Source organism: Pseudophryne corroboree (genome assembly GCF_028390025.1).
Source record: "Pseudophryne corroboree isolate aPseCor3 chromosome 3 unlocalized genomic scaffold, aPseCor3.hap2 SUPER_3_unloc_77, whole genome shotgun sequence".
Classification (NCBI taxonomy): Eukaryota; Metazoa; Chordata; class Amphibia; order Anura; family Myobatrachidae; genus Pseudophryne; species Pseudophryne corroboree.
Genome location: NW_026967571.1, coordinates 375,387 through 401,438, shown reverse-complemented (window position 1 = coordinate 401,438; position 26,052 = coordinate 375,387). Strand labels below are relative to the sequence as shown.

The following is a 26,052-nucleotide window of genomic DNA, read 5'->3' as shown; positions in this document are numbered from 1 at the left end:
TGCAGGATCCCTGAGAATAGCTGTTACGTCAGGGTTACCTTTTGGGCAAACGTGACACCCTAGGGGAATATTCCCATCATATCCTGGCCCTAGTGGGGAAAGGATACTGCCTGAGAATTCTTTGTGGGAAGCTGCAGCTTCTTGTCTGAAGATTCCCGCTCTTTTTCCTCATGAGGAGGGAAATTTACCTCAGCTTTCTTCCCCTTAAACATGTGTACCCTCGTGTCAGGGACAGATGAGTCATCAGTGATATGCAAATCATCTTTTATTACAACAATCATATATTGAATACTTTTCTGCCATTTTGGCTGTAACTTTGCATTATCGTAGTCGACACTGGAGTCACACTCCGTGTCGACATCAGTGTCTATTATTCTGGATAGTGAGCATTGTGAGACTCCGAAGGTTTCTGCTCCATAGGGACAGACATGGGTAGATTTCCTGTCTGTTCTCTAATCTTTTGTGCAATAAATTCACCATAGCACTTAATTACACATATCCAAACAGGTGTCGGCGTTGTCGACGGAGACACCCTCTCACACACATATTTGCTCCATCTCCTCCTTATGGGAGCCGTTTACCGCAGACATGTCGACACACACGTGCCGACACACCACACACACAGGGGGTGCTCTATTTGAAGACAGTTCCCTCATAAGGCCTTTTGGAGAGACAGAGAGAGAGTATGCTAGCACACACCCCAGCGCTATATAACCCAGGAATCACACAGTAACTTAGTGTTAACCCAGTAGCTGCTGTATACTGTTTTTGCACCAAATTTATGTGCCCCCCCCTGTCTTTTTACCCTCTTCTACCGTGCAGGGGAGAGCCTGGGGAGCTTCTCTCTGCGGATCTGTGGAGAGAAAATGGCGCTGGTTAGTGCTGAGGAAGAACTCCCTCCCCCTCAGTGGCGGGCTTCTGTCCCGCGGTTTTGTGTAAATACTGGCGGGGGCTCATGCATATATACAGTGCCCAGCTGTATATATGTCCTATTTTGCCAGGAGGTACTCAATTGCTGCCCAGGGCACCCCCCCCCCCTGCGCCCTGCACCCTACAGTGACCGGAGTCTGTGGGTGTAATGTGGGAGCAATGGCGCACAGCTGCAGTGCTGTGCACTACCCATACTTGCCTACTCTCCCGGAATGGCCGGGAGGCTCCCGAAAATCGGGTGACCCTCCCGGCCCCACGGAAGAGCAGGCAAGTCTCCCGGAAACGGGGGTCCCCCCTGCCCGTCCGCCCACTTAGTATGTAAAGTGGGCGGTCCGGGCAGTTGATGACGCGATTCTTGCAGAATCGCGTCATCATAGCCACGCCCCCTGCCGTGTAATGCCGGTGATCGCGGCATTACAGAGCGGGGGCGTGGCTTAAAGTGGGTGTCAGCGTGACCCCGCCCTTGCTCCGCCCCAGCCCCGCCCTTGCTCCGCCTCTGTCCCGCCTCCTCCCACGTCATATCTCTCCTCTGCCCCCTTGCTGAGCCGACCTGGCTGCTCTCTCCCGCAGAGAGCAGCCAGGATGTCGGCAAGTATGGCGCTACCTCATGTGAAGACAGGAGTCTTCTGCCACCGATTTTGACATCTTCTTGCTTCACCCGCCGGCTTCTGTCTTCTGGCTCTGCGAGGGGGGCGGCGGCGTGGCTCCGGGAACGGACGACCTAGGTTAAGTTTCTGTGTTCGATCCCTCTGGAGCTAATGGTGTCCAGTAGCCTAAGAAGCGCAACCTAGCCGCAGTTAGTAGGTTTGCTTCTCTCCCCTCAGTCCCACGTAGCAGAGAGTCAGTTGCCAGCAGAAGCTCTCTGAAAATTAAAAACCTAACAAAAAACTGTCTTATTAGCAAACTCAGGAGAGCTCACTAAAATGCACCCTGCTCTGTCCGGGCACAGATTCTAACTGAGGTCTGGAGGAGGGGCATAGAGGGAGGAGCCAGTGCACACCAGTAGGCCTAATTCTTTCTTAGAGTGCCCTGTCTCCTGCGGAGCCCGTCTATTCCCCATGGTCCTTACGGAGTCCCCAGCATCCACTAGGACGTTAGAGAAAATAAGATTTTACTCACCGGTAAATCTATTTCTCATAGTCCGTAGTGGATGCTGGGACTCCGTAAGGACCATGGGGAATAGCGGCTCCGCAGGAGACTGGACACAACTAAAGAAAGCTTTAGGACTACCTGGTGTGCACTGGCTCCTCCCTCTGACCCTCCTCCAGACCTCAGTTAGGATACTGTGCCCGGAAGAGCTGACACAATAAGGAAGGATTTTGAATCCCGGGTAAGACTCATACCAGCCACACCAATCACACCGTATAACTCGTGATACTATACCCAGTTAACAGTATGAAATATAACTGAGCCTCTCAACAGATGGCTCAACAATAACCCTTTAGTTAAACAATAACTATATACAAGTATTGCAGACAATCCGCACTTGGGTTGGGCGCCCAGCATCCACTACGGACTACGAGAAATAGATTTACCGGTGAGTAAAATCTTTTTCTCTCTGACGTCCTAAGTGGATGCTGGGACTCCGTAAGGACCATGGGGATTATACCAAAGCTCCCAAACGGGCGGGAGAGTGCGGATGACTCTGCAGCACCGAATGAGCGAACTCCAGGTCCTCCTCAGCCAGGGTATCAAACTTGTAGAATTTTGCAAATGTGTTTAACCCCGACCAAGTAGCTGCTCGGCAAAGTTGTAAAGCCGAGACCCCTCGGGCAGCCGCCCAAGAAGAGCCCACCTTCCTCGTGGAATGGGCCTTCACTGATTTTGGATGCGGCAGTCCAGCCACAGAATGCGCAAGCTGAATCGTGCTACAGATCCAGCGAGCAATAGTCTGCTTTGAAGCAGGAGCACCCAGCTTGTTGGGTGCATACAGGATAAATAGCGAGTCAGTTTTCCTGACACTAGCTGTCCTGGAAACATAAATTTTCAGGGCCCTGACTACGTCCAACAACTTGGAATCCTCCAAGTCCTTAGTAGCCGCAGGCACTACAATAGGTTGGTTCAAATGAAAAGCTGATACCACCTTAGGGAGAAACTGGGGACGAGTCCTCAATTCTGCCCTATCCATATGGAAAATCAAATAAGGGCTCTTACATGACAAAGCCGCCAATTCTGATACACGCCTGGCCGAAGCCAAGGCCAACAGCATGACCACTTTCCAAGTGAGATATTTCAAATCCACGGTTTTAAGTGGCTCAAACCAATGTGACTTTAGGAAATCCAACACCACGTTGTGATCCCAAGGTGCCACTGGAGGCACAAAAGGGGGCTGAATATGCAGCACTCCCTTAACAAACGTCTGAACTTCAGGCAGTGAAGCCAATTCTTTCTGGAAGAAAATCGACAGAGCCGATATCTGGACCTTAATGGAACCCAATTTTAGGCCCATAGTCACCCCTGACTGTAGGAAGTGCAGAAAACGGCCCAGTTGAAATTCCTCCGTTGGGGCCTTCCTGACCTCACACCACGCAACATATTTTCACCATATACGGTGATAATGGTTTGCGGTCACTTCTTTCCTAGCTTTAATCAGCGTAGGGATGACTTCCTCCGGAATGCCCTTTTCCTTCAGGATCCGGTGCAGAAATCGACCCAGCTGAAATTCCTCCGTTGGAGCCTTCCTGGCTTCACACCACGCAACATACTTTCGCCATATGCGGTGATAATGCTTTGCGGTCACATCTTTCCTAGCTTTAATCAGCGTAGGAATGACTTCCTCTGGAATGCCCTTTTCTTTTAGGATCCGGCGTTCAACCGCCATGCCGTCAAACGCAGCCGCGGTAAGTCTTGGAACAGACAGGGCCCCTGCTGCAGCAGGTCCTGTCTGAGCGGCAGAGGCCATGGGTCCCCTGAGATCAGTTCTTGAAGTTCCGGGTACCAAGCTCTTCTTGGCCAATCGGGAACAATGAGTATAGTTCTTACTCCTCTTTTTCTTATTATCCTCAGTACCTTGGGTATGAGAGGAAGAGGAGGGAACACATAAACCGACTGATACACCCACGGTGTCACTAGAGCGTCCACAGCTATTGCCTGAGGGTCTCTCGACCTGGCGCAATATCTTTCTAGTTTTTGTTTAGGCGGGACGCCATCATGTCCACCTGTGGCCGTTCCCAACGGTTTACAATCAGCTGGAAGACTTCTGGATGAAGTCCCCACTCTCCCGGGTGGAGGTCGTGCCTGCTGAGGAAGTCTGCTTCCCAGTTGTCCACTCCCGGAATGAACACTGCTGATAGTGCTAACACGTGATTTTCCACCCATCGGAGAATCCTTGTGGCTTCTGACATCGCCATGCTGCTTCTTGTGCCGCCCTGTCGGTTTACATGGGCGACTGCCGTGATGTTGTCTGACTGAATCAGTACCGGCTGGTTTTGAAGCTGGGGTCTTGCCTGACCTAGGGCATTGTAAATGGCCCTCAGTTCCAGAATATTTATGTGTAGGGAAGTCTCCTGGCTTGACCATAGTCCCTGGAAGTTTCTTCCCTGTGTGACTGCCCCCCAGCCTCGAAGGCTGGCATCCGTGGTCACCAGGACCCAGTCTTGTATGCCGAATCTGCGGCCCTCTTGATGATTAGCACTCTGCAGCCACCACAGCAGAGACACACTGGTCCTTGGAGACAGGGTTATCAGCCAATGCATCTGAAGATGTGATCCGGACCACTTGTCCAACAGGTCCCACTGAAAAGTCCTTGCATGGAACCTGCCGAATGGAATTGCTTCGTAGGAAGCTACCATTTTCCCCAGGACTCACGTGCAGTGATGCACCGACACCTGTTTTGGTTTTAGGAGGCCTCTGACTAGAGATGGCAGCTCCTTGACTTTCTCTTCCGGGAGAAACACTTTTTTCTGTTCTGTGTCCAGAACCATCCCCAGGAACAGTAGACGTGTCGTAGGGACCAGCTGTGACTTTGGAATATTTAGAATCCAACCGTGCTGTTGTAGCACCTCCCGAGATAGTGCTACCCCGACCAACTGCTCCCTGGACCTCGCCCTTATCAGGAGATAGTCCAAGTACGGGATAATTAAAACTCCCTTTTTTCGAAGGAGTATCATCATTTCGGCCATTACCTTGGTAAATACCCTCGGTGCCGTGGACAGACCGAACGGCAACGTCTGGAATTGGTAATGACAATCCTGTACCACAAATCTGAGGTACTCCTGGTGAGGATGGTAAATGGGGACAAGCAGGTAAGCATCCTTGATGTCCAGTGATACCATGTAATCCCCCTCGTCCAGGCTTGAAATAACCGCCCTGAGCGATTCCATCTTGAACTTGAATTTTTTTATATAAGTGTTCAAGGATTTCACATTTAAAATGGGTCTCACCGAACCGTCCGGTTTCGGTACCACAAACATTGTGGAATAGTAACCCCGACCTTGTTGAAGAAGGGGCACCTTGACTATCACCTGCTAGGAATACAGCTTGTGAATTGCCTCTAGCACAGCCTCCCTGTCTGGGGGAGTTGTTGGCAAGGCAGATTTGAGGAAACATCGAGGGGAAGACATCTCGAATTCCAGCTTGTACCCCAGAGACACCACTTAAAGAATCCAGGGATCCACCCGTGAGCAAGCCCACTGATTGCTGAAGTTCTTGAGACGGGCCCCCACCATAATTGGCTCCGCCTGTGGAGCCCCAGCGTCATGCGGTGGACTTAGAGGAAGCGGGGGAGGGCTTTTGTTCCTTGGAACTGGCTGTATGCTACAGCTTTTTCCCTCTACCTCTGCCTCTGGGCAGAAAGGACGCGCCTTTAACCCGCTTGCCTTTTTGGGGCCAAAAGGACTGTACCTGATAATACGGTGCTTTCTTTGGCTGTGAGGGAACATGGGGTAAAAAAGCTGACTTCCCAGCTGTCGCTGTGGAAACAAGGTCCGAGAGACCATCCCCAAACAACGCCTCACCTTTATAAGGCAAAACTTCCATGTGCCTTTTAGAATCTGCATCCCCTGTCCACTGCCGAGTCCATAACCCTCTCCTGGCAGAAATGGACATTGCACTTATTTTAGGTGCCAGCCGGCAAATATCCCTATGTGCATCTCTCATGTATAAGACTGCGTCTTTTATATGCTCTATGGTTAGCAATACAGTGTCCCTGTCAAGGGTATCTATATTTTCCGACAGGGAATCTGACCACGCAGCTGCAGCACTGCACATCCATGCTGAAGCAATAGCTGGTCTCAGTATAATGCCTGAGTGTGTATATACAGACTTCAGGATAGCCTCCTGCTTCTTATCAGCAGGCTCCTTTAGGGCAGCCGTATCCGGAGACGGTAGTGCCACCTTCTTTGACAAACGTGTGAGCGCTTTATCCACCCTAGGGGATGTCTCCCAACGTGACCTATCCTCTGGCGGGAAAGGGTACGCCATCAGTAACTTTCTAGAAATTACTAGTTTTTTATCGGGGGAAGCCCACGCTTCTTCACACACTTCATTTAATTCCTCAGATGGGGGAAAAACCACTGGAAGCTTTTTCTCCCCAAACATAATACCCTTTTTTGTGGTAGCTGGGTTAATATCAGAAAAGTGTAACACATTTTTCATAGCCTCATTCATATAACCTGTGGCCCTATTGGAAGTTACATTAGTCTCATTGTCGTCGACACTGGAGTCTGTATCCGTGTCGACATCTGTATCCACCATCTGAGGTAGTGGGCGTTTTAGAGCCCCTGATGGCTTTTGAGAGGCCTGGGCAGGCACGAGCTGAGAAGCCGGCTGTCCCATATTTGGTATGTCGTCAAACCTTTTATGTAAGGAGTTGACACTTTCACATAATTCCTTCCATAAATCCATCCACTCAGGTGTCGGCCCCGCAGGGGGTGACATCACATTTATCGGCACCTGCTCCGCCTCCACATAAGCCTCTTCATCAAACATGTTGACACAGCCGTACCGACACACCGCACACACACAGGGAATGCTCTGACAGAGGACAGGACCCCACAAAGCCCTTTGGGGAGACAGAGGGAGAGTATGCCAGCACACACCAGAGCGCTTTATAACACAGTGATGAGCACTATAACTGAGTGATTTTCCCTTATAGCTGCTTATATATCACTACTGCACCTAAATTTAGTGCCCCCCCCTCTCTTTTTTACCCTTTTGTAGCTTGACACTGCAGGGGAGAGCCTGGGAGCGATCCTTCCAGCGGAGCTGTGAGGGAAAAATGGCGCCAGTGTGCTGAGGGAGATAGCCCCGCCCCTTTTTTGGCGGGCTTCTCCCGCTTTTTTCTGGAACTCTGGCAGGGGTATTTTTCACATATATAGCCTCTGGGACTATATATTGTGATTTTTTTGCCAGCCAAGGTGTTAATATTGCTGCTCAGGACGCCCCCCCCCCCCCCCCAGCGCCCTGCACCCATCAGTGACTAGAGTGTGAGGTGTGCATGAGGAGCAATGGTGCACAGCTGCAGTGCTGTGCGCTACCTTGTTGAAGATCGAAGTCTTCTGCCGCCGATTTTCAGGACCATCTTCTTGCTTCTGGCTCTGTAAGGGGGACGGCGGCGCGGCTCCGGGACCGGACGATCGAGGTCGGGCCCTGTGTTCGATCCCTCTGGCGTTAATAGTGTCCAGTAGCCTAAGAAGCCCAAGCTAGCTACAAGCAGGTAGGTTCGCTTCTTCTCCCCTTAGTCCCTCGTAGCAGTGAGTCTGTTGCCAGCAGATCTCACTGAAAATAAAAAAACTAAATTATACTTTCTTTTCTAGGAGCTCAGGAGAGCTCCTAGTGTGCATCCAGCTCAGCCAGGTACAAGATTCTAACTGAGGTCTGGAGGAGGGTCATAGGGGGAGGAGCCAATGCACACCATGTAGTCCTAAAGCTTTCTTTAGTTGTGACCAGTCTCCTGCGGAGCCGCTATTCCCCATGGTCCTTACGGAGTCCCAGCATCCACTCAGGACGTCAGAGAAAAGAGTTGTAGATTATCTCAAATCCAGCAATTCACAGAATCCCAAACAGCATGGATTCACTGATAGGAGATCATGTCAAACCTTATTGACTTTTTGACTGTGTGACTAAAGTGATGGATAACGGTGGAGCCGTAGATATAGCTTATCTAGACTTTAGCAAGGCTTTTGACACTGTTCCACATCGTAGACTGCTAAATAAACTCAAAAGCTTGGCATTGGATACTAAGATTGTTGAATGGATAAGATCTTGGTTACATGATAGAAAACAGAGAGTTGTAGTAAATTGAGTGCATTCCCAGGAGGGAAATGATACCAGTGGAGTACCCCAGGTATCTGTACTTGGACCAGTGCTTTTTAATATCTTTATTTGTGAGATTGCAAATGGCATTAAATCATAGTTTCTGACTTCTGGGCTGCTCTCTCTGGGAGAGAGCAGTCAGTCGGCTCAGCGGGAGGGGGCGGGCAGTGAGGTGACGTGACAGGCCAGAGGTGGAACGGGGCATTATACAGCAGGGGGCGTGGTTACGATGACGTGATTCAACAAGAATCGCGTCATCGCCTACCCGGACCGCCCACTTTACTCGTTAAGTGGGTGGAGGGCAGGGGGTGACCCGCGGATATCGGGAGACTTGCCTGCTCTTCCGGGGGGCCGGGAGGGTCACGCGTTTTTCGGGAGCCTCCCGGCCATTCCGGGAGGGTAGGCTAGTATGCATTAAATACATAGTAGGCCTTTTTGCAGATGACACATGCAACAGGGTAGATACACCGGGAGGGATAAAACAAATGACTGAGAATCTAGGGAGACTAGAGGAATGGTCAAGAGTATGGCAATTACAGTTTAATGCCAAAAAATGCAAAATTATGCACTTGGGTCTCATAAATCTGAAGGCTAAGAACAGTATAGTATTAATGGCTCTATACTGGAAACTACTGAGGCGCTAAGGGATCTAGAAATCACTTTTTCAGGTGACATAAAGGCAGATAAGCAATGTAACAAAGCAATGAGGAAGGCTAGTCAGATGCTTGGCTGCATTGGGAGAGGAATCAGCAGCAGAAAGACGTACAGGAAAAACTCAGAAAATTAGAATATCGTGCAAAAGTTCATTTATTTCAGTAATTCAACTTAAAAGGTGAAACTACTATATTATATAGACTCATTACATGCAAAGTGAGATATTTCAAGCATTTATTAGTTATAATTTTGATGATTGTGGTTTACAGCTTAAGAAAACCCCAGATCCCAAATCTCAGAAAATTAGATCACATAAAATCAATAAAAAAAGGATTTTAAATACAGAAATTTTGGCCCTCTGAAAAGTATAATCCTACATATGTACTCAGTACTTGGTTTGGGCCCTTTTGCATGAATTACTGCCTCAATGCGGCGTGGCATGGATTCTATCAGCCGGTGGCACTGCTGAGGTGTTATGGAAGACCAGGATGCTTCAATAGCGGCCTTCAGCTCATCTGCATTGTTCAATCTCATGTCTCATCTTTCTCTTGGCAATGCCCCATAGATTCTCTATGGGGTTCAGGTCATGTGAGTTTGCTGGCCAATCCAACACAGAAAACAAAGTCATTGAACCAGGTTTTGGTACTTTTGGCAGTGTGGGCAGGTGCCAAGTCCTGCTGGAAAATTAAGTCCGCATCTCCATAAAGCTTGTCTGCTGAAGGATGTATGAAGTGCTCTAAAATGGCCTAGTAGGAAGCGTCTTACCTGGGCTAAAGTAAAAAAAGAACAGGTCTGTTGCTCAGTGGTCCAAAGTCCACTTTTCTGATTTGAACACATTTTGCATCTCATTTGAAAACCAAGGTCCCATAGTATGGAGGAGGAAGAAAGGAGAGGCACAAAATCCAAGATGCTTGAAGTCCAGTGTGAAGTTTCCGCAGTCTGTGTTGATTTAGGGAACCATGTCATCTGCTGGTGTTGGTCCACTGTGCTTTATTAAGTCCAGAGTCAACGCAGCCGTCTACCAGGCTTTGGGAGTGCTGAACCCATGAATGTGTGTGTGTGTGTGTGTGTGTGTGTGTGTGTGTGTGTGTGTATGTATGTATGTATATATATATTTATATATATATATATAAAATTGTGCCCAAAGGCTGATTACTGCATCTACAACAGATACAGGAGCTTATGTGACAGCCTGTGAGATACAGATGTGGGGTGACACTGGTACAGCTGCACATATGTAAAGTGGCAATCATTATTAGGCAGAGCGGAGGTGTGTACCAGGAACGTGACAGCCAGACCGTATCCCCATCATTAGGTAATAGGCACTTACCCCTTCATCACCTCCAGGATGGTACTCCCACACTCCTCTGGGCGATCCAATTCCAGAAACTACCACTCATGCTAGAAAGTGACCCCCCCCCCCCCCCCCACACACACAATGAGAGCAGGTGATCTTACCGAACAGATAACAGGGAAACAACAGAAACATAAAACTACAGGTATAAGATGTAATGTGACACAAGGATAGATGTGAGAGGTCACATAGAGCCGGGATCAGGATACGTTGTGTAATGAGAGGTCAGACAGAAGCTTCCCCCATGTTGGTTGGTAACGCTGTAGCCCTGCCTTTTGTAGGTGAGACGCTATCATAAGGACATGTTTCACCACAACTGGGTCACAGCCAACTGGTATCACCCACACCTGGAGCTCAGCTAGACAGCCGCTTAGGATTGGTATTGGGTTCCGAGTACACAGAGCAAAAAAGAGGTCATCAGGACAGCAGTAGTAGACCAGGGCATGACGTCTGATTGTTTCACTCAGTAGCAGCATGTATATTGCAAGAAGCATAGGAGATAGGACAGGACCTTGAGGAACACTGCATGGCAATGGTGATTAGATTAAAAAGGTTCCTCACCTGTGTGATGTCTATTGTGTGAAACAGCTGATTTACTTCTAACACTCAGAACATGTGTGACTTCTCTCATGTCTAACGAGATGTGATTTCTGTGCAAAACATTTCCCACACTCAGAATATGGAAATGGTTTCTCACCTGTGTGACTTCTCTGATGTGCAACAAGAACTGATTTCTGTACAAAACATTTCCCACACTCAAAACATGGAAATGGTTTCTCACCTGTGTGACTTCTCTGATGTGTAACAAGAACTGATTTGTGTACAAAACATTTCCCACACTCAGAACATGGAAATGGTTTCTCACCTGTGTGACTTCTCTGATGTGCAACAAGAACTGATTTCTGTACAAAACATTTCCCACACTCAGAACATGGAAATGGTTTCTCACCTGTGTGACTTCTCTGATGTGTAACAAGAACTGATTTGTGTACAAAACATTTCCCACACTCAGAACATGGAAATGGTTTCTCACCTGTGTGACTTTTCTTATGTATAAAAAGAGCTGATCTTTGAATAAAACATTTTCCACACTCAGAACATGGAAATGGTTTCTCACCTGTATGACTTCTCTCATGTCTAACAAGTTGTGACTTATATATAAAACATTTCTCACACTCAGAACATGGAAATGGTTTCTCACCAGTGTGACTTCTCTCATGTATAACAAGAGTTGATTTTTGAATAAAACATTTTCCACACTCAGAACATGTAAATGGTTTTTCACCAGTGTGACTTCTCTCATGTATAACAAGACGTGATTTTTGTATAAAACATTTTCCACACTCAGAACACGGAAATGGCCTATCACCTGTGTGATATCTCTGATGTGTAACAAAAGCTGATTTGTATGTAAAACATTTCCCACACTCAGAACACGGAAATTGCCTCTCACCTGCCTTAGCTGTCTGAGGGTTAATACGCTTTGTGTTCTGTGTAAAACATTTGGCATCTATAGCACATGGAAACTCTGTATCTACTGTCAGAGCTGTAACAGATGCACCAATATCAGAGTGATCAGGAGAACATTTCCCAGGATCAGAGGGATCAGCTGATAGAGCTGGATGTATAATTGGGGTAATGGGGTTAGCTCCTGGAGAATCCTGTCTACTGTCATTATCTTTTATGTCACAATCCGGGGATAACATTAGATGTCCTTCTGAGATATTCCTGCTTGTGTGTCCATCTGCTGGAAATAAAATACATTATGGAAATGTGTCATTTTCTGGAACAATATTAATCTTGTAAAGATTATAATTGAAAATGGCAAATTACTATAAAACGAGTAAACGAGACCCATGGTGTTACAGTGTATAATATACAACTCTATAAATGACATTATTACCTGTAAGCATTGCTTTTATGTTTATTTATTTTATTAAAACTAGGATGATTGGACTGGAGTATAACACTGAGAGATCATCTGGGATTACTACAGGTGACATGAGCTGCTGCCATAATGTCTACTTGAAGAAGCCCAAATCTTTCTATCAGTAGCTGGAAGACTTCCTGATGTAGGGACCAGGCCCTTGGACCATCCTGCCTATGTCTCAGCTATTCGGCCACTGTATACTCTTAGCCTGCTACATGGAACGCGTGAGGTGACTCTCTCTACACAATATATCAGCTTTCCCACCTCTACCACCATCTCACTGCTTTCCTGGCACACCCGCTGTCTGAGAATACTCGGAGATGCTTCTCCAGTAACTACTGATGGAAACATTGATCAGTGTCCATACTGTTCTAACTTACAGGACATTTATGTGACGCTTCTCTTCCAGTAACTATATACCTTATACTATCGTCCTGTAACACACAGTGATATGATGTGAGGGGGAGAGCAGGGGTATAATAGGGGCTGATGTCTCCTGATGTATGAGATACACCAGAGAGTGTTGGGAGGAGACTGGTCAGATCTCTGGGCTGGTAACACAGTAACATGATGTGAGGGGGAGAGCAGGAGTATAATAGAGGCTGATGGCTCCTGATGCATGAGATACACCAGAGAGTGTGGGGAGGAGACTGGTCAGATATCTGGGCTGGTAACATACAGTGACATGATGTGAGGGGGACAGCAGGAGTATAATAGGGGCTGATGGCTCCTGATGAATGAGATAAACCAGAGAGTGTGGGGAGGAGACTGGTCAGATCTCTGGGCTGGTAACACACAGTGACATGATGTGAGGGGGAGAGCAGGAGTATAATAGGGGCTGATGGCTCCTGATGTATGAGATACACCAGAGAGTGTGGGGAGGAGACTGGTCAGATATCTGGGCTGGTAACATACAGTGACATGATGTGAGGGGGACAGCAGGAGTATAATAGGGGCTGATGGCTCCTGATGAATGAGATAAACCAGAGAGTGTGGGGAGGAGACTGGTCAGATCTCTGGGCTGGTAACACAGTGACATGATGTGAGGGGAGAGCAGGAGTATAATAGGGGCTGATGGCTCCTGATGTATGAGATACACCAGAGTGTGGGGAGGAGACTGGTCAGATCTCTGGGCTGGTAACACAGTGACATGATGTGAGGGGAGAGCAGAAGTATAATAGGGGCTGATGGCTCCTGATGTATGAGATACACCAGAGAGTGTTGGGAGGAGACTGGTCAGATCTCTGGGCTGGTAACACAGTAACATGATGTGAGGGGGACAGCAGGAGTATAATAGGGGCTGATGGCTCCTGATGTATGAGATACACCAGAGAGTGTGGGGAGGAGACTGGTCACATCTCTGGGCTGGTAACACAGTAACATGATGTGAGGGGGAGAGCAGGAGTATAATAGGGGCTGATGGCTCCTGATGTATGAGATACACCAGAGAGTGTGGGGAGGAGTCTGGTCAGATCTCTGGGCTGGTAACACACAGTGACATGATGTGAGGGGAGAGCAGGAGTATAATAGGGGCTGATGTCTCCTGATGTATGAGATACACCAGAGAGTGTGGGGAGGAGACTGGTCAGATATCTGGGTGGGTAACACACAGTGACATGATGTGAGGAGGAGAGCAGGAGTATAATAGGGGCTGATGTCTCCTGATGTATGAGATACACCAGAGAGTGTGGGGAGGAGACTGGTCAGATCTCTGGGCTGGTAACACAGTGACATGATGTGAGGGGGAGAGCAGGAGTATAATAGGGGCTAATGGCTCCTGATGTATGAGATACACCAGAGAGTGTGGGGAGGAGACTGGTCAGATCTCTGGGCTGGTAACACACAGTGACATGATGTGAGGGGGAGAGCAGGAGTATAATAGGGGCTGATGGCTCCTGATGTATGAGATACACCAGAGTGTGTGGGGAGGAGACTGGTCAGATCTCTGGGCTGGTAACACACAGTGACATGTTGAGAGGGGGAGAGCAGGAGTATAATAGGGGCTGATTGTTCCTGACTCCCCCACTGGCAAAATACATTAGTCTGTACTGACAGAGGAGGGTGCAGGATAAGAGATTGCTGTAGTGACTGAAAAAGGAGAATATGTGACTCTTTTGTATAATAAGTGTTTATTACTCACCTGTGCTGATATCTGTAGGGATCTCCTCCTCCTTACACTGCTGATCACCCCTCACATACGTCTCTTCTTCTCCCTCTATATCTTCTGTCTTCATATCAGTCACATACGTCTCTTCTTCTCCTTCTGTATCTGCTGCCTTCATATCAGTCACATACGTTTCTTCTTCTCCCTCTATATTTTCTGCCTTTATATCAGTCACATACGTTTCTTTTTCTTCTTCTATATCTTCTGCCTTTATATCAGTCACATACGTCTCTTCTTCTCCCTCTATATCTTCTGCCTTCATATCAGTCACATACGTCTCTTCTCCCTCTAGATCTTCTGCCTTTATATCAGTCACATACGTCTCTTCTTCTTCCTCTGTATCTTCTGCCTTCATATCAGTCACATACGTCTCTTCTTCTCCCTCTATATCTTCTGCCTTTATATCAGTCACATACGTCTCTTCTTCTCCCTCTGTATCTTCTGCCTTTATATCAGTCACATACGTCTCTTCTTCTCCCTCTATATCTTCTGTTTTAATAACAGACAAACGTTTTACCTAAAAACACAAAAATTAAACTGAGGTGAAACAGTATAATATCAGTGTATAAGACACACAGCTTCTCTACAGATCACATAGTGACAGTCACTTTGGTATATTGGAGAGACCCTAAATCCCACCTACCTGATCCTCCTGTGGGATCCTGTGATTCTCCTCTGTAGAATCCTGGGAATACAGAGGACGGGGACATCTCTCTGGAGAATCTCTGTTACTGGGCCCATCTGTAGGAGACACACAGTGACTGAGTACAGTGTATATATGTGATTATCAGATGATGTGTGTATATAGGGGGCCCCCATACCTGCTCTACCCTGTACAATACATGACAGTGTCCTCTTACCCAGTGATGTGAGGGGCCGGTGATTCTCCATCATCACGTCCATGTAAAGACCCCTGTGTTCCTCTATACACTCTCCCTCCTGCATGGAGACATAGACAGTGACATCCTGACACACACAGTGATACAGTCATCACCCAGACACATCCCCTGGTATTACTGTATAATGTCCCATTCCCAGCAGTCACCCCTCCAGTCATCACCCAGACACGTCCCCTGGTGTTACTGTGTAATGTCCCATTCCTAGCAGTCACCTCTCCATTCATCACCCAGACACATCCACTGGTGTTACTGTATAATGTCCCATTCCCATCAGTCACCTCTCCAGTCTCACCCAGCACGTCCCCTGGTGTAACTGTATAATGTCCCATTCCCAGCAGTCACCTCTCCAGTCATCACCCAGACACATCCCCTGGTGTTACTGTATAATGTCCCATTCCCAGCAGTCATCTCTCCAGTCATCACCCAGACACATCCCCTGGTGTTACTGTATAATGTCCTATTCCCAGCAGTCACCTCTCCAGTCAGCAGCTGAATGATCTTGTTAGGGAGTTCCAGGATCTTCTGGTCAATGTGTCTCATGTGTCAGTGAGTGAGGTGGAGGCACCGTGATGGGGTTCTGGGTCCTGCACAGTCCTCCTGACACACGGGGATGGCTGCTCGGTGTCTCACACTCACCGGATGTCTTAACTGCTGTGTAACTCTGCGAAATGGGAGAGACATCACTGTAAATACTCACAGATCCCCTCACCTACCCAGTTATGTCCCTGTATTATTAATATAGATATGTGATGTCACTGTGAACCTCCCAGATCCCCTCACCTCACCAGTCATGTACCTGTATTATTACTATAGATATAAGTGATGTCACTGTGACACTCCCACATCCCCTCACCTCCCCAGTCATGTCCCTGTATTATTACTATTGTGCCAATAGACACACTCATCCCAACCCACACAGTGCACCTGTCCTGTAACGGGCACACTTACCTCTGCATTATGGTTACCTCCTTTCTACTCAATGTACCTACCAGACATACACACCAGGGACATGCGGTGAGGTACATTTATCAGGAGGCACTGGCTAGTACCAGAGCCAGATTTACACACAATATATGAGCCCAAGGATTACACACAGGTGCAGGAGGTATATACACGTGGGCATTAGACCCAGGTGCAGGAGGTATATACACGTGGGCATTAGACCCAGGTGCAGGAGGTATATACACGTGGGCATTAGACCCAGGTGCAGGAGGTATATACACGTGGGCATTAGACCCAGGTGCAGGAGGTACATACACGTGGGCATTAGACCCAGGTGCAGGAGGTATATACACGTGGGCATTAGACCCAGGTGCAGCGGTATATACACGTGGGCATTAGACCCAGGTGCAGCGGTATATACACGTGGACATTATACACAGGTGCAGCGGTATATACATGTGGGCATTATACACAGGTGCAGCAGTATATACATGTGGGCATTATACACAGGTGCAGCGGTATATACATGTGGGCATTATACACCGGTGCAGCGGTATACACACGTGGGCATTATACACCGGTGCAGCGGTATACACGTGGGCATTATACACCGGTGCAGCAGTATATACATGTGGACATTATACACAGGTGCAGCAGTATATACAATTAGCATTATACACAGGTGCAGCGGTATATACATGTGGACATTATACACAGGTGCAGCGGTATATACATGTGGGCATTATACACAGGTGCAGCGGTATATACATGTGGACATTATACACAGGTGCAGCAGTATATACATGTGGACATTATACACAGGTGCAGCAGTATATACATGTGGACATTATACACAGGTGCAGCAGTATATACATGTGGACATTATATACAGGTGCAGCAGTATATACATGTGGGCATTATACACAGGTGCAGCAGTATATACATGTGGGCATTATACACAGGTGCAGCAGTATATACATGTGGGCATTATACACAGGTGCAGCAGTATATACATGTGGACATTATACACAGGTGCAGCAGTATATACAAGTGGACATTATACACAGGTGCAGCATGTGGGCATTATACACAGGTACACAGTGTATAGCTCCTAGGCCCTGGTTCTTCTTAAAAGCCTGCAGTGTTTCCCCTGGGAGCCTCCCAGGGGAGGATGGATCCTCCTGGGGAGGAGGATGACGGAGAGTCCCAGGCTGCAAGGCCTGAGGGAGGCCCTGGGAATTCTGACCTACCGTTTGCAGTGGAAGCCTCAGTGCTGGAGGATTTGGACAGTACAGCGTTTCCAGTAATTGTGGGTCCGGTGATGAAACAGGATCCCCAACTGGAGACCCCCAAACCACAGGATGCCGGCTCTCTGTGTGAGGTAACTCAGGGAGCTGATAAGGTGAATGAACTTGCCTGTGGTGAGGCGGGGGTTAGTGCTGCAGGTGGAGAGTCTAGAGGAATTAAGAATGGAGCAGAACCGTATATACTCCCGTATTACTTATAAAAAAAAGAAGGCGTAACAGTAGCAGCAGATGGGAGAGAGTTGCCCTGAAAGATGAACTTTGGGAGCTGAATGACACTTTGGCTGCAGTTAAAAAGAGGATTAAAATGTTGCAGGATCAGGCTCTATTGCAAAAGGAAAAAGCACTGCTAGAGTCCATACCAGAACAAGATGGCGGCCCGGTCGCGGCGGGTTCTGTGGCGGCATCTGGGCTCATAGTTCCAGTGGAAGACATGGAGGTGGGCAGCCAGACTGCGGAAGAAGTGATGGATATCGTGGGCCATGATGGAGGTGAAACTTCTGGGATTGTGTCTGGTGCCATGGATACAGAGGGGAACCCTGCGATGATGTCATCCTGTGCTTTCCATGAGGGGGAGGCGTCTCTCCCAGAGAGAGTGCTGGGTGGTGGCAGTGCAGGGGGCATGGTGGCTGCCGGAGCTCTGGTGGCTGCTACTGCTTCCTGTGGACTTGCTCCCGATGCACTTGTCTCTGAAGCTGCGGATATGGGGACGGCGCGGGCCATGGTAGATGCTGAGGCTGGTTCTCCCTGTAAGCCAGCAGCGACTGGCTCTGGCTTAGTCGCTGTGGTGGCTGAGGGGGGCGGGGCCAAAGACGCATCATGTGTGACATCACGAGTGACATCATTAACTGCATCAATGTGAATTCCGGAGTATGAAGCCATATTAAAAACTGGCCAAAGATTGGCCCAAAGACTGCCGGCAGTTGATAAGAGCAGCTTAACCCCTGAGGAGACTACACTAGAAGAAACAGTTTACGGAGATATGGATATGCCTGTGGGGGCTTTAGCGGCCGTAAGCTTGATCCAGGCAAACCAAACTAGGATGGCTGGTGGGGCTGGTAGTGCGGGTATAGAGGTCAGTAAGAAGGTAAATGTTCAAGCACTCAAGGGTCTCCCTGTAATCTCTCCTGTGTTTAGACCAGGATCTGGTTCATATGCCAAAACTTTGGAGGGCTCTGGTTGGGCTAGTACTGGTCCTCAGCTTGGGGTAAGTGGGGGTCAGCCTATAAAAAGGCGTAATGTGGTTCAGTTTAGATGGGTAGGGGAAGGGGAGGCTCCTTTAAAGTCGGAGTTCTTGGAGATAGTATTCTCGCTGGGTTTTAGGGCCGCAGACCTTTTTGCGTGCATCCATCCGGTGAGAACTCACGACTTTGATCTGAGCTTCCTCTCCCTGAATGGCTTGCAAGCTTTTGGCTCCCAATGGGAGAAGAACAAGACCAAGGAGCCTTACTGCCATTTTAAAACCAACACCATCTCCAGGAAGGATAGGGTAAAGATTACTGTTCTGGTGCGCAATGAGTCACTACCGTCTGCGGATATCGTATATTGGTTGTCCAGGTCCTGCACAGTGTTGTCCCCACTTTAGAAATTTGATTACACTAAGGGGGTCTGGGGTGGTGCCTATTCGACCTTTGTGAGGTTGCACCAGGTAGGGGCTGAGACTAAGCACATACTATCTGCTGCTTATATTGTCCGTGACCGGCTTCAGTGCTTCTATCCTGGGCAGCCCAGAACTTGTCACAAGTGTGGTGACTTTCGCCACCTTAGTAATGATTGTACGGTTGTTAAATGTGCTGTGTGTGGCCAGATGGGGCACGGGTCCCGTGAGTGTAATAGGGTGATGTGCAATCTCTGCGGAGCGGATGGCCATCCCTATAGTCGGTGCCCTAAAGCATTGCATAATCATGATGCAGGGGTGGTTGAGGAGGCACTAGAAATCAGGCCCAGTCATGAGGATAACATGGTGGTTGCTTTACAGCATCAGGATATGTTGAGGAAAATAAGAATTTACTTACCGATAATTCTATTTCTCGGAGTCCGTAGTGGATGCTGGGGTTCCTGAAAGGACCATGGGGAATAGCGGCTCCGCAGGAGACAGGGCACAAAAGTAAAGCTTTTACAGGTCAGGTGGTGTGTACTGGCTCCTCCCCCTATGACCCTCCTCCAGACTCCAGTTAGGTACTGTGCCCGGACGAGCGTACACAATAAGGGAGGATTTTGAATCCCGGGTAAGACTCATACCAGCCACACCAATCACACCGTACAACTTGTGATCTAAACCCAGTTAACAGTATGATAACAGAGGAGCCTCTGAAAGATGGCTTCCTAAACAATAACCCGAATTAGTTAACAATAACTATGTACAAGTATTGCAGATAATCCGCACTTGGGATGGGCGCCCAGCATCCACTACGGACTCCGAGAAATAGAATTATCGGTAAGTAAATTCTTATTTTCTCTATCGTCCTAAGTGGATGCTGGGGTTCCTGAAAGGACCATGGGGATTATACCAAAGCTCCCAAACGGGCGGGAGAGTGCGGATGACTCTGCAGCACCGAATGAGAGAACTCCAGGTCCTCCTTTGCCAGGGTATCAAATTTGTAAAAATTTACAAACGTGTTCTCCCCTGACCACGTAGCTGCTCGGCAGAGTTGTAATGCCGAGACCCCTCGGGCAGCCGCCCAAGATGAGCCCACCTTCCTTGCGGAATGGGCCTTAACAGATTTAGGCTGTGGCAGGCCTGCCACAGAATGTACAAGTTGAATTTTGTTACAAATCCAACGAGCAATCGACTGCTTAGAAGCAGGTGCACCCAACTTGTTGGGTGCATACAGTATAAACAGCGAGTCAGATTTTCTGACTCCAGCCGTCCTTTAAATGTATATTTTTAATGGCTCTGACAACGTCCAACAACTTGGAGTCCTTCAAGTCGTCTGTAGCCGCAGGCACTACAATAGGCTGGTTCAGGTGAAACGCTGATACCACCTTAGGGAGAAAATGCGGACGCGTCCGCAGCTCTGCCCTATGTCGAATGGAAAATTAAATAAGGGCTTTTATAAGACAAAGCCGCCAGTTCAGATACTCTCCCGGCCGAAGCCAGGGCCAGTAACATAGTCACTTTCCATGTGAGATATTTCAAATCCACATTCTTTAGTGGTTCAAACCAATTGGATTTGAGGAAATCTAAAACTACATTTAGATCCCACGGTGCCACCTTAGGCACCACAGGAGGCTGTATATGCAGTACTCCTTTGATAAAAATCTGGACCTCAGGGACTGAGGCCAATTTATTTTGGAAGAATATTGATAGGGCCGAAATTTGAACCTTAATAGATCCCAATTTGAGACCCATAGACAATCCTGATTGCAGGAAATGTAGGAAACGACCCAGTTGAAATTCCTCCATCGGAGCACTCCGCTGCTCGCACCACGCAACCTATTTTCGCCAAATACGGCGATAATGCTTCGCGGTGACTTCCTTCCTTGCCTTTATCAAGGTAGGAATGACTTCTTCTGGAATGCCTTTTCCTTTTAGGATCTGGCATTCAAACGCCATGCCGTCAAACGCAGCCGCGGTAAGTCTTGAAAAAGACAAGGACCCTGCTGGAGCAGGTCCCTTCTCAGAGGTAGAGGCCACGGCTCGTCCGTGACCATCTCTTGAAGTTCCGGGTACCAAGTCCTTCTTGGCCAATCCGGAGCCACTAGTCTTACTCCTCTTTGCCGTATAATCCTCAATACCTTTGGTATGAGAGGCAGAGGAGGAAACACATATACCGACTGGTACACCCAAGGTGTTACCAGCGCGTCCACAGCTATTGCCTGCGGATCTCTTGACCTGGCGCAATACCTGTCCAGTGTTTTGTTGAGGCGAGACGCCATCATGTCCACCATTGGTTTTACCCAACGGTTTAATAGCATGTGGAAAACTTCTGGATGAAGTCCCCACTCTCCCGGGTGAAGGTCGTGTCTGCTGAGGAAGTCTGCTTCCCAGTTGTCCACGCCCGGGATGAATACTGCTGACAGTGCTATCACGTGATTCTCCGCCCAGCGAAGGATCCTGGCAGCTTCTGCCATTGCCCTCCTGCTTCTTGTGCCGCCCTGTCTGTTTACATGGGCGACTGCCGTGATGTTGTCCGACTGGATCAACACCGGTCTTCCTTGAAGCAGAGGTTCCGCCTGGCTTAGAGCATTGTAGATTGCTCTTAGTTCCAGAATGCTTATGTGAAGAGACTTTTTCAGGCTCGACCACACTCCCTGGAAATTTTTTTTTTTTTTTTTTTCTGTGTGACTGCTCCCCAGCCTCTCAGGCTGGCATCCGTGGTCACCAGGATCCAATCCTGTATGCCGAATCTGCGGCCCTCCAATAGATGAGCCTCCTGCAACCACCACAGAAGGGATACCCTTGTCCTCGGCGACAGGGTTATCCGCAGGTGCATCTGAAGATGCGACCCTGACCATTTGTCCAACAGATCCCTTTGCATGGAATCTGCCGAAAGGGATTGCTTCGTAAGAAGCTACCATTTTTTCCCAGGACTCTTGTGCATTGATGTACAGACACCTTTCCTGGTTTTAGGAGGTTCCTGACCAGGTCAGATAACTCCTTGGCTTTTTCTTCGGGAAGAAAAACCTTTTTCTGAACTGTGTCCAGAATCATCCCCAGGAACAGCAGACGAGTTGTCGGCATTAATTGGGATTTTGGAATATTCAGAATCCATCCGTGCTGCTTTAGCACCTCTTGAGATAGTGCTAAACCCATCTCTAGCTGTTCTCTGGACCTTGCCCTTATTAGGAGATCGTCCAAGTATGGGATAATTAATACGCCTTTTCTTCGAAGAAGAAATATTATCTCGGCCATTACCTTTGTAAAGACCCGAGGTGCCGTGGACAAACCAAACGGCAGCGTCTGAAACTGATAGTGACAGTTCTGTACAACGAACCTGAGGTACCCCTGGTGTGAGGGGTAAATTGGAACGTGGAGATACGCATCCCTGATGTCCAAGGATACCATAAAGTCCCCTTCTTCCAGGTTCGCTATCACTGCTCTGAGTGACTCCATCTTGAACTTGAACTTCTTTATGTACAGGTTCAAGGACTTCAGATTTAGAATAGGCCTTACCGAACCATCCGGCTTCGGTACCACAAATAGAGTGGAATAATACCCCTTCCCTTGTTGTAGAAGAGGTACCTTGACTATCACCTGCTGCGAATACAGCTTGTGAAAGGCTTCCAAAACCGTCTCCCTTTCGGAGGGGGACGTTGGTAAAGCAGACTTCAGGAAACGGCGAGGTGGCTCTGTCTCTAATTCCAACCCATACCCCTGAGATATTATCTGCAGGATCCAGGGATTTACCTGCGAGTGAGCCCACTGCGCGCTGTAATTCTTGAGACGACCGCCTACCGCCCCCGAGTCCGCTTGCGAAGCCCCAGCGTCATGCTGAGGCTTTTGTAGAAGCCGGGGAGGGCTTCTGTTCCTGGGAAGGAGCTGCTTGCTGTCTCTTCCCTCGTCCTCTGCCTCGTGGCAGATATGAATAGCCCTTTGCTCTCTTATTTTTAAAGGAACGAAAGGGCTGCGGTTGAAAAGTCGGTGCCTTTTTCTGTTGGGGAGTGACTTGAGGTAGAAAAGTGGATTTCCCGGCCGTAGCCGTGGCCACCAAATCCGATAGACCGACCCCAAATAACCCCTCTACGCATCGCCTGTCCACTGTCGTGTCCATAAAGCTCTTCTGGCCGAAATGGACATAGCACTTACCCGTGATGCCAGTGTGCAGATATCTCTCTGTGCATCACGCATATAAAGAAATGCATCCTTTATTTGTTCTAACGACAGTAAAATATTGTCCCTGTCCAGGGTATCAATATTTTCGATCAGGGACTCTGACCAAACTACCCCAGCACTGCACATCTAGGCAGTCGCAATAGCTGGTCGTAGTATAACACCTGCATGTGTGTATATACCTTTTTGGATATTTTCCATCCTCCTATCTGATGGATCTTTAAGTGCGGCCGTCTCAGGAGAGGGTAACGCCACTTGTTTTGATAAGCGTGTTAGCGCTTTGTCCACCCTAGGAGGTGTTTCCCAGCGCTCCCTAACCTCTGGCGGGAAAGGGTATAAAGCCAATAACTTCTTGGAAATTAGCAGTTTTTTATCGGGGGCACCCCACGCTTCATCACACACGTCATTTAATTCTTCTGATTCGGGAAAAACTACTGGTAGTTTTTTCACACCCCACATAATACCCTGTTTAGTGGTACCTGTAGTATCAGCTAAATGTAACATCTCCTTTATTGCCAAAATCATATAACGTGTGGCCCTTCTGGAAAATACGGTTGATTCGTCACCTTCACCACCGGAATCAGTGCCTGTGTCTGGGTCTGTGTCGACCGACTGAGGCAAAGGGCGTTTTACAGCCCCTGACGGTGTTTGAGGCGCCTGGACAGGCACTAATTGAGTGTCCGGCCGCCTCATGTCGGCAAACGACTGCTTAAACGAGTTGACGCTATCCCGTAATTCCACAAATAAAGGCATCCATTCTGGTGTCGACCCCCTAGGAGGTGACATCCTCATATTTGGCAATTGCTCCGCCTCCACACCAATAACGTCCTCATACATGTCGACACACACGTACCGACACACAGCAGACACACAGGGAATGCTCTATACGAAGACAGGACCCACTAGCCCTTTGGGGAGACAGAGGGAGAGTCTGCCAGCACACACCAAAAAGCGCTATATATGACAGGGATAGCCTTATGATTAAGTGCTCCCTTATAGCTGCTTTTATATTAATATATTGCCATTTATTATGCCCCCCCTCTCTGTTATACCCTGTTTCTGTAGTGCAGTGCAGGGGAGAGACCTGGGAGCCTTCCTGACCAGCGGAGCTGTGACAGAAAATGGCGCCGTGTGCTGAGGAGATAGGCCCCGCCCCTTTTTCGGCGGGCTCGTCTCCCGCTATTTAGTACATTTAGGCAGGGGTAAATATCTCCATATAGCCTCTGGGGCTATATGTGAGGTATTTTTAGCCTTTTTAAAGGTTTTCATTTGCCTCCCAGGGCGCCCCCCCCCAGCGCCCTGCACCCTCAGTGACTGCCGTGTGAAGTGTGCTGAGAGGAAAATGGCGCACAGCTGCAGTGCTGTGCGCTACCTTTAGAAGACTGCAGGAGTCTTCAGCCGCCGATTCTGGACCTCTTCTTGCTTCAGCATCTGTGAGGGGGCCGGCGGCGTGGCTCCGGTGACCATCCAGGCTGTACCTGTGATCGTCCCTCTGGAGCTTCATGTCCAGTAGCCAAGAAGCCAATCCATCCTGCACGCAGGTGAGTTCACTTCTTCTCCCCTCTGTCCCTCGTTGCAGTGATCCTGTTGCCAGCAGGAATCACTGTAAAATAAAAAACCTAAGCTAAACTCTCTAAGCAGCTCTTTATGAGAGCCACCTAGAATTGCACCCTTCTCGGCCGGGCACAAAAATCTAACTGGAGTCTGGAGGAGGGTCATAGGGGGAGGAGCCAGTACACACCACCTGACCTGTAAAAGCTTTACTTTTGTGCCCTGTCTCCTGCGGAGCCGCTATTCCCCATGGTCCTTTCAGGAACCCCAGCATCCACTTAGGACGATAGAGAAACTAGAAGCTGGTGGGGTAGGGAAAGTACAGGTCGAAAGGGGGGAAGCATCTTTTCAGGCAGTGAGTAAAGGCAGGAGGAAGAAGCTGAAAAAGAAGGGGGTGGACGTTGTATGCTCTAATAGGTTTGACGTTTTGTCCTCTGCTGATGATGAGGGGGAGGTAGTCATGGTTGGGGGAAAAGAGCTAGTGTTTGTTCCGAATACTTCTAAAAGTAAAAAGCCAAAACAGGCCTCTAATCTGTCTGTTGATGGGGTGGCAGTTACGGTCAAAGCTAAACAGGAAAAGGGGGGATGTGGTAAAGTTCAGAGCAAAACCAAGCACTTAGATAGTTCTCAGGGGGATCTAGAGTGGGATCCTACAGGGACAGAGTTAAGCCAGCCCTTGGTACCGTTATTAAATAAGGTTGAGGTAGTGCAGAGTTCAGAGGGGAAGGCCCCTCAATCTCCGGGAGAGGTGATGGAGGAGACTCCTAGCCTTGAGGCGGGGAACCTTAGCTATTCTCCTTTGGCGTCCTCTGGTGGGGATGATCCTGGGGGCGGTTCTTGTATTATTGCCCCAAAAGTCCCTGATCCTCCCCCAGACAGGGTTGCAAATGGGGAGGGGTGTGATATTAGGGAGGGTGTTGTTGTACAGGGATCTAAGGGTCTGTTCTGTGACACTGCGGTCTCAGTTGTTGGTGGGGTGGAGGAGGGGGAGGTGGAAGAAATCTCTTTGTCCGATGAGGATGTTCTTCCCTTCGGGGTTACGTGTAAAAGAGTAGGATCCTCGGATGAGGATTCTAAAAGACAAGCAAAGAAAAAGTGAATGGGGTCCTACCTCTATAATCCAAGAAACCTGGATCCCCAACCTATACGATGTGCCACCATTAATGTGGCTTCCGTGTTTTCTGAACGTGCTCGTTTCTTGGCCTTCGATTTTTTCAACACGGTTGATGTTGACTTTTTATTTTTGCAGGAGACCAGGGTAGGTGACTTGGCCACACTCCATCGGGCCAAGTGTCAG

General features: G+C 48.6%; 2 protein-coding genes across 2 annotated transcripts in view; one reads left to right on the top strand and one right to left on the bottom strand.

Annotated features, from left to right (window-relative positions):
- Nucleotides 1-26,052, top strand: part of LOC134984724 (zinc finger protein 260-like) — a 172,969-nt gene that overhangs the window by 100,364 nt on the left and 46,553 nt on the right. The window contains exon 4 of the mRNA XM_063950231.1: nt 4,068-4,090. Within this exon, the coding sequence (XP_063806301.1) occupies nt 4,068-4,090 (23 nt within the window). The remainder of the gene's footprint in view (nt 1-4,067; nt 4,091-26,052) is intronic.
- LOC134984723 (gastrula zinc finger protein XlCGF17.1-like) lies at nt 8,974-11,936 on the bottom strand. The gene has a single exon (XM_063950230.1). It carries the CDS (start codon nt 11,896-11,898, stop codon nt 10,792-10,794), a length of 1,107 nt encoding a protein of 368 aa, XP_063806300.1. The 5' UTR covers nt 11,899-11,936; the 3' UTR covers nt 8,974-10,791.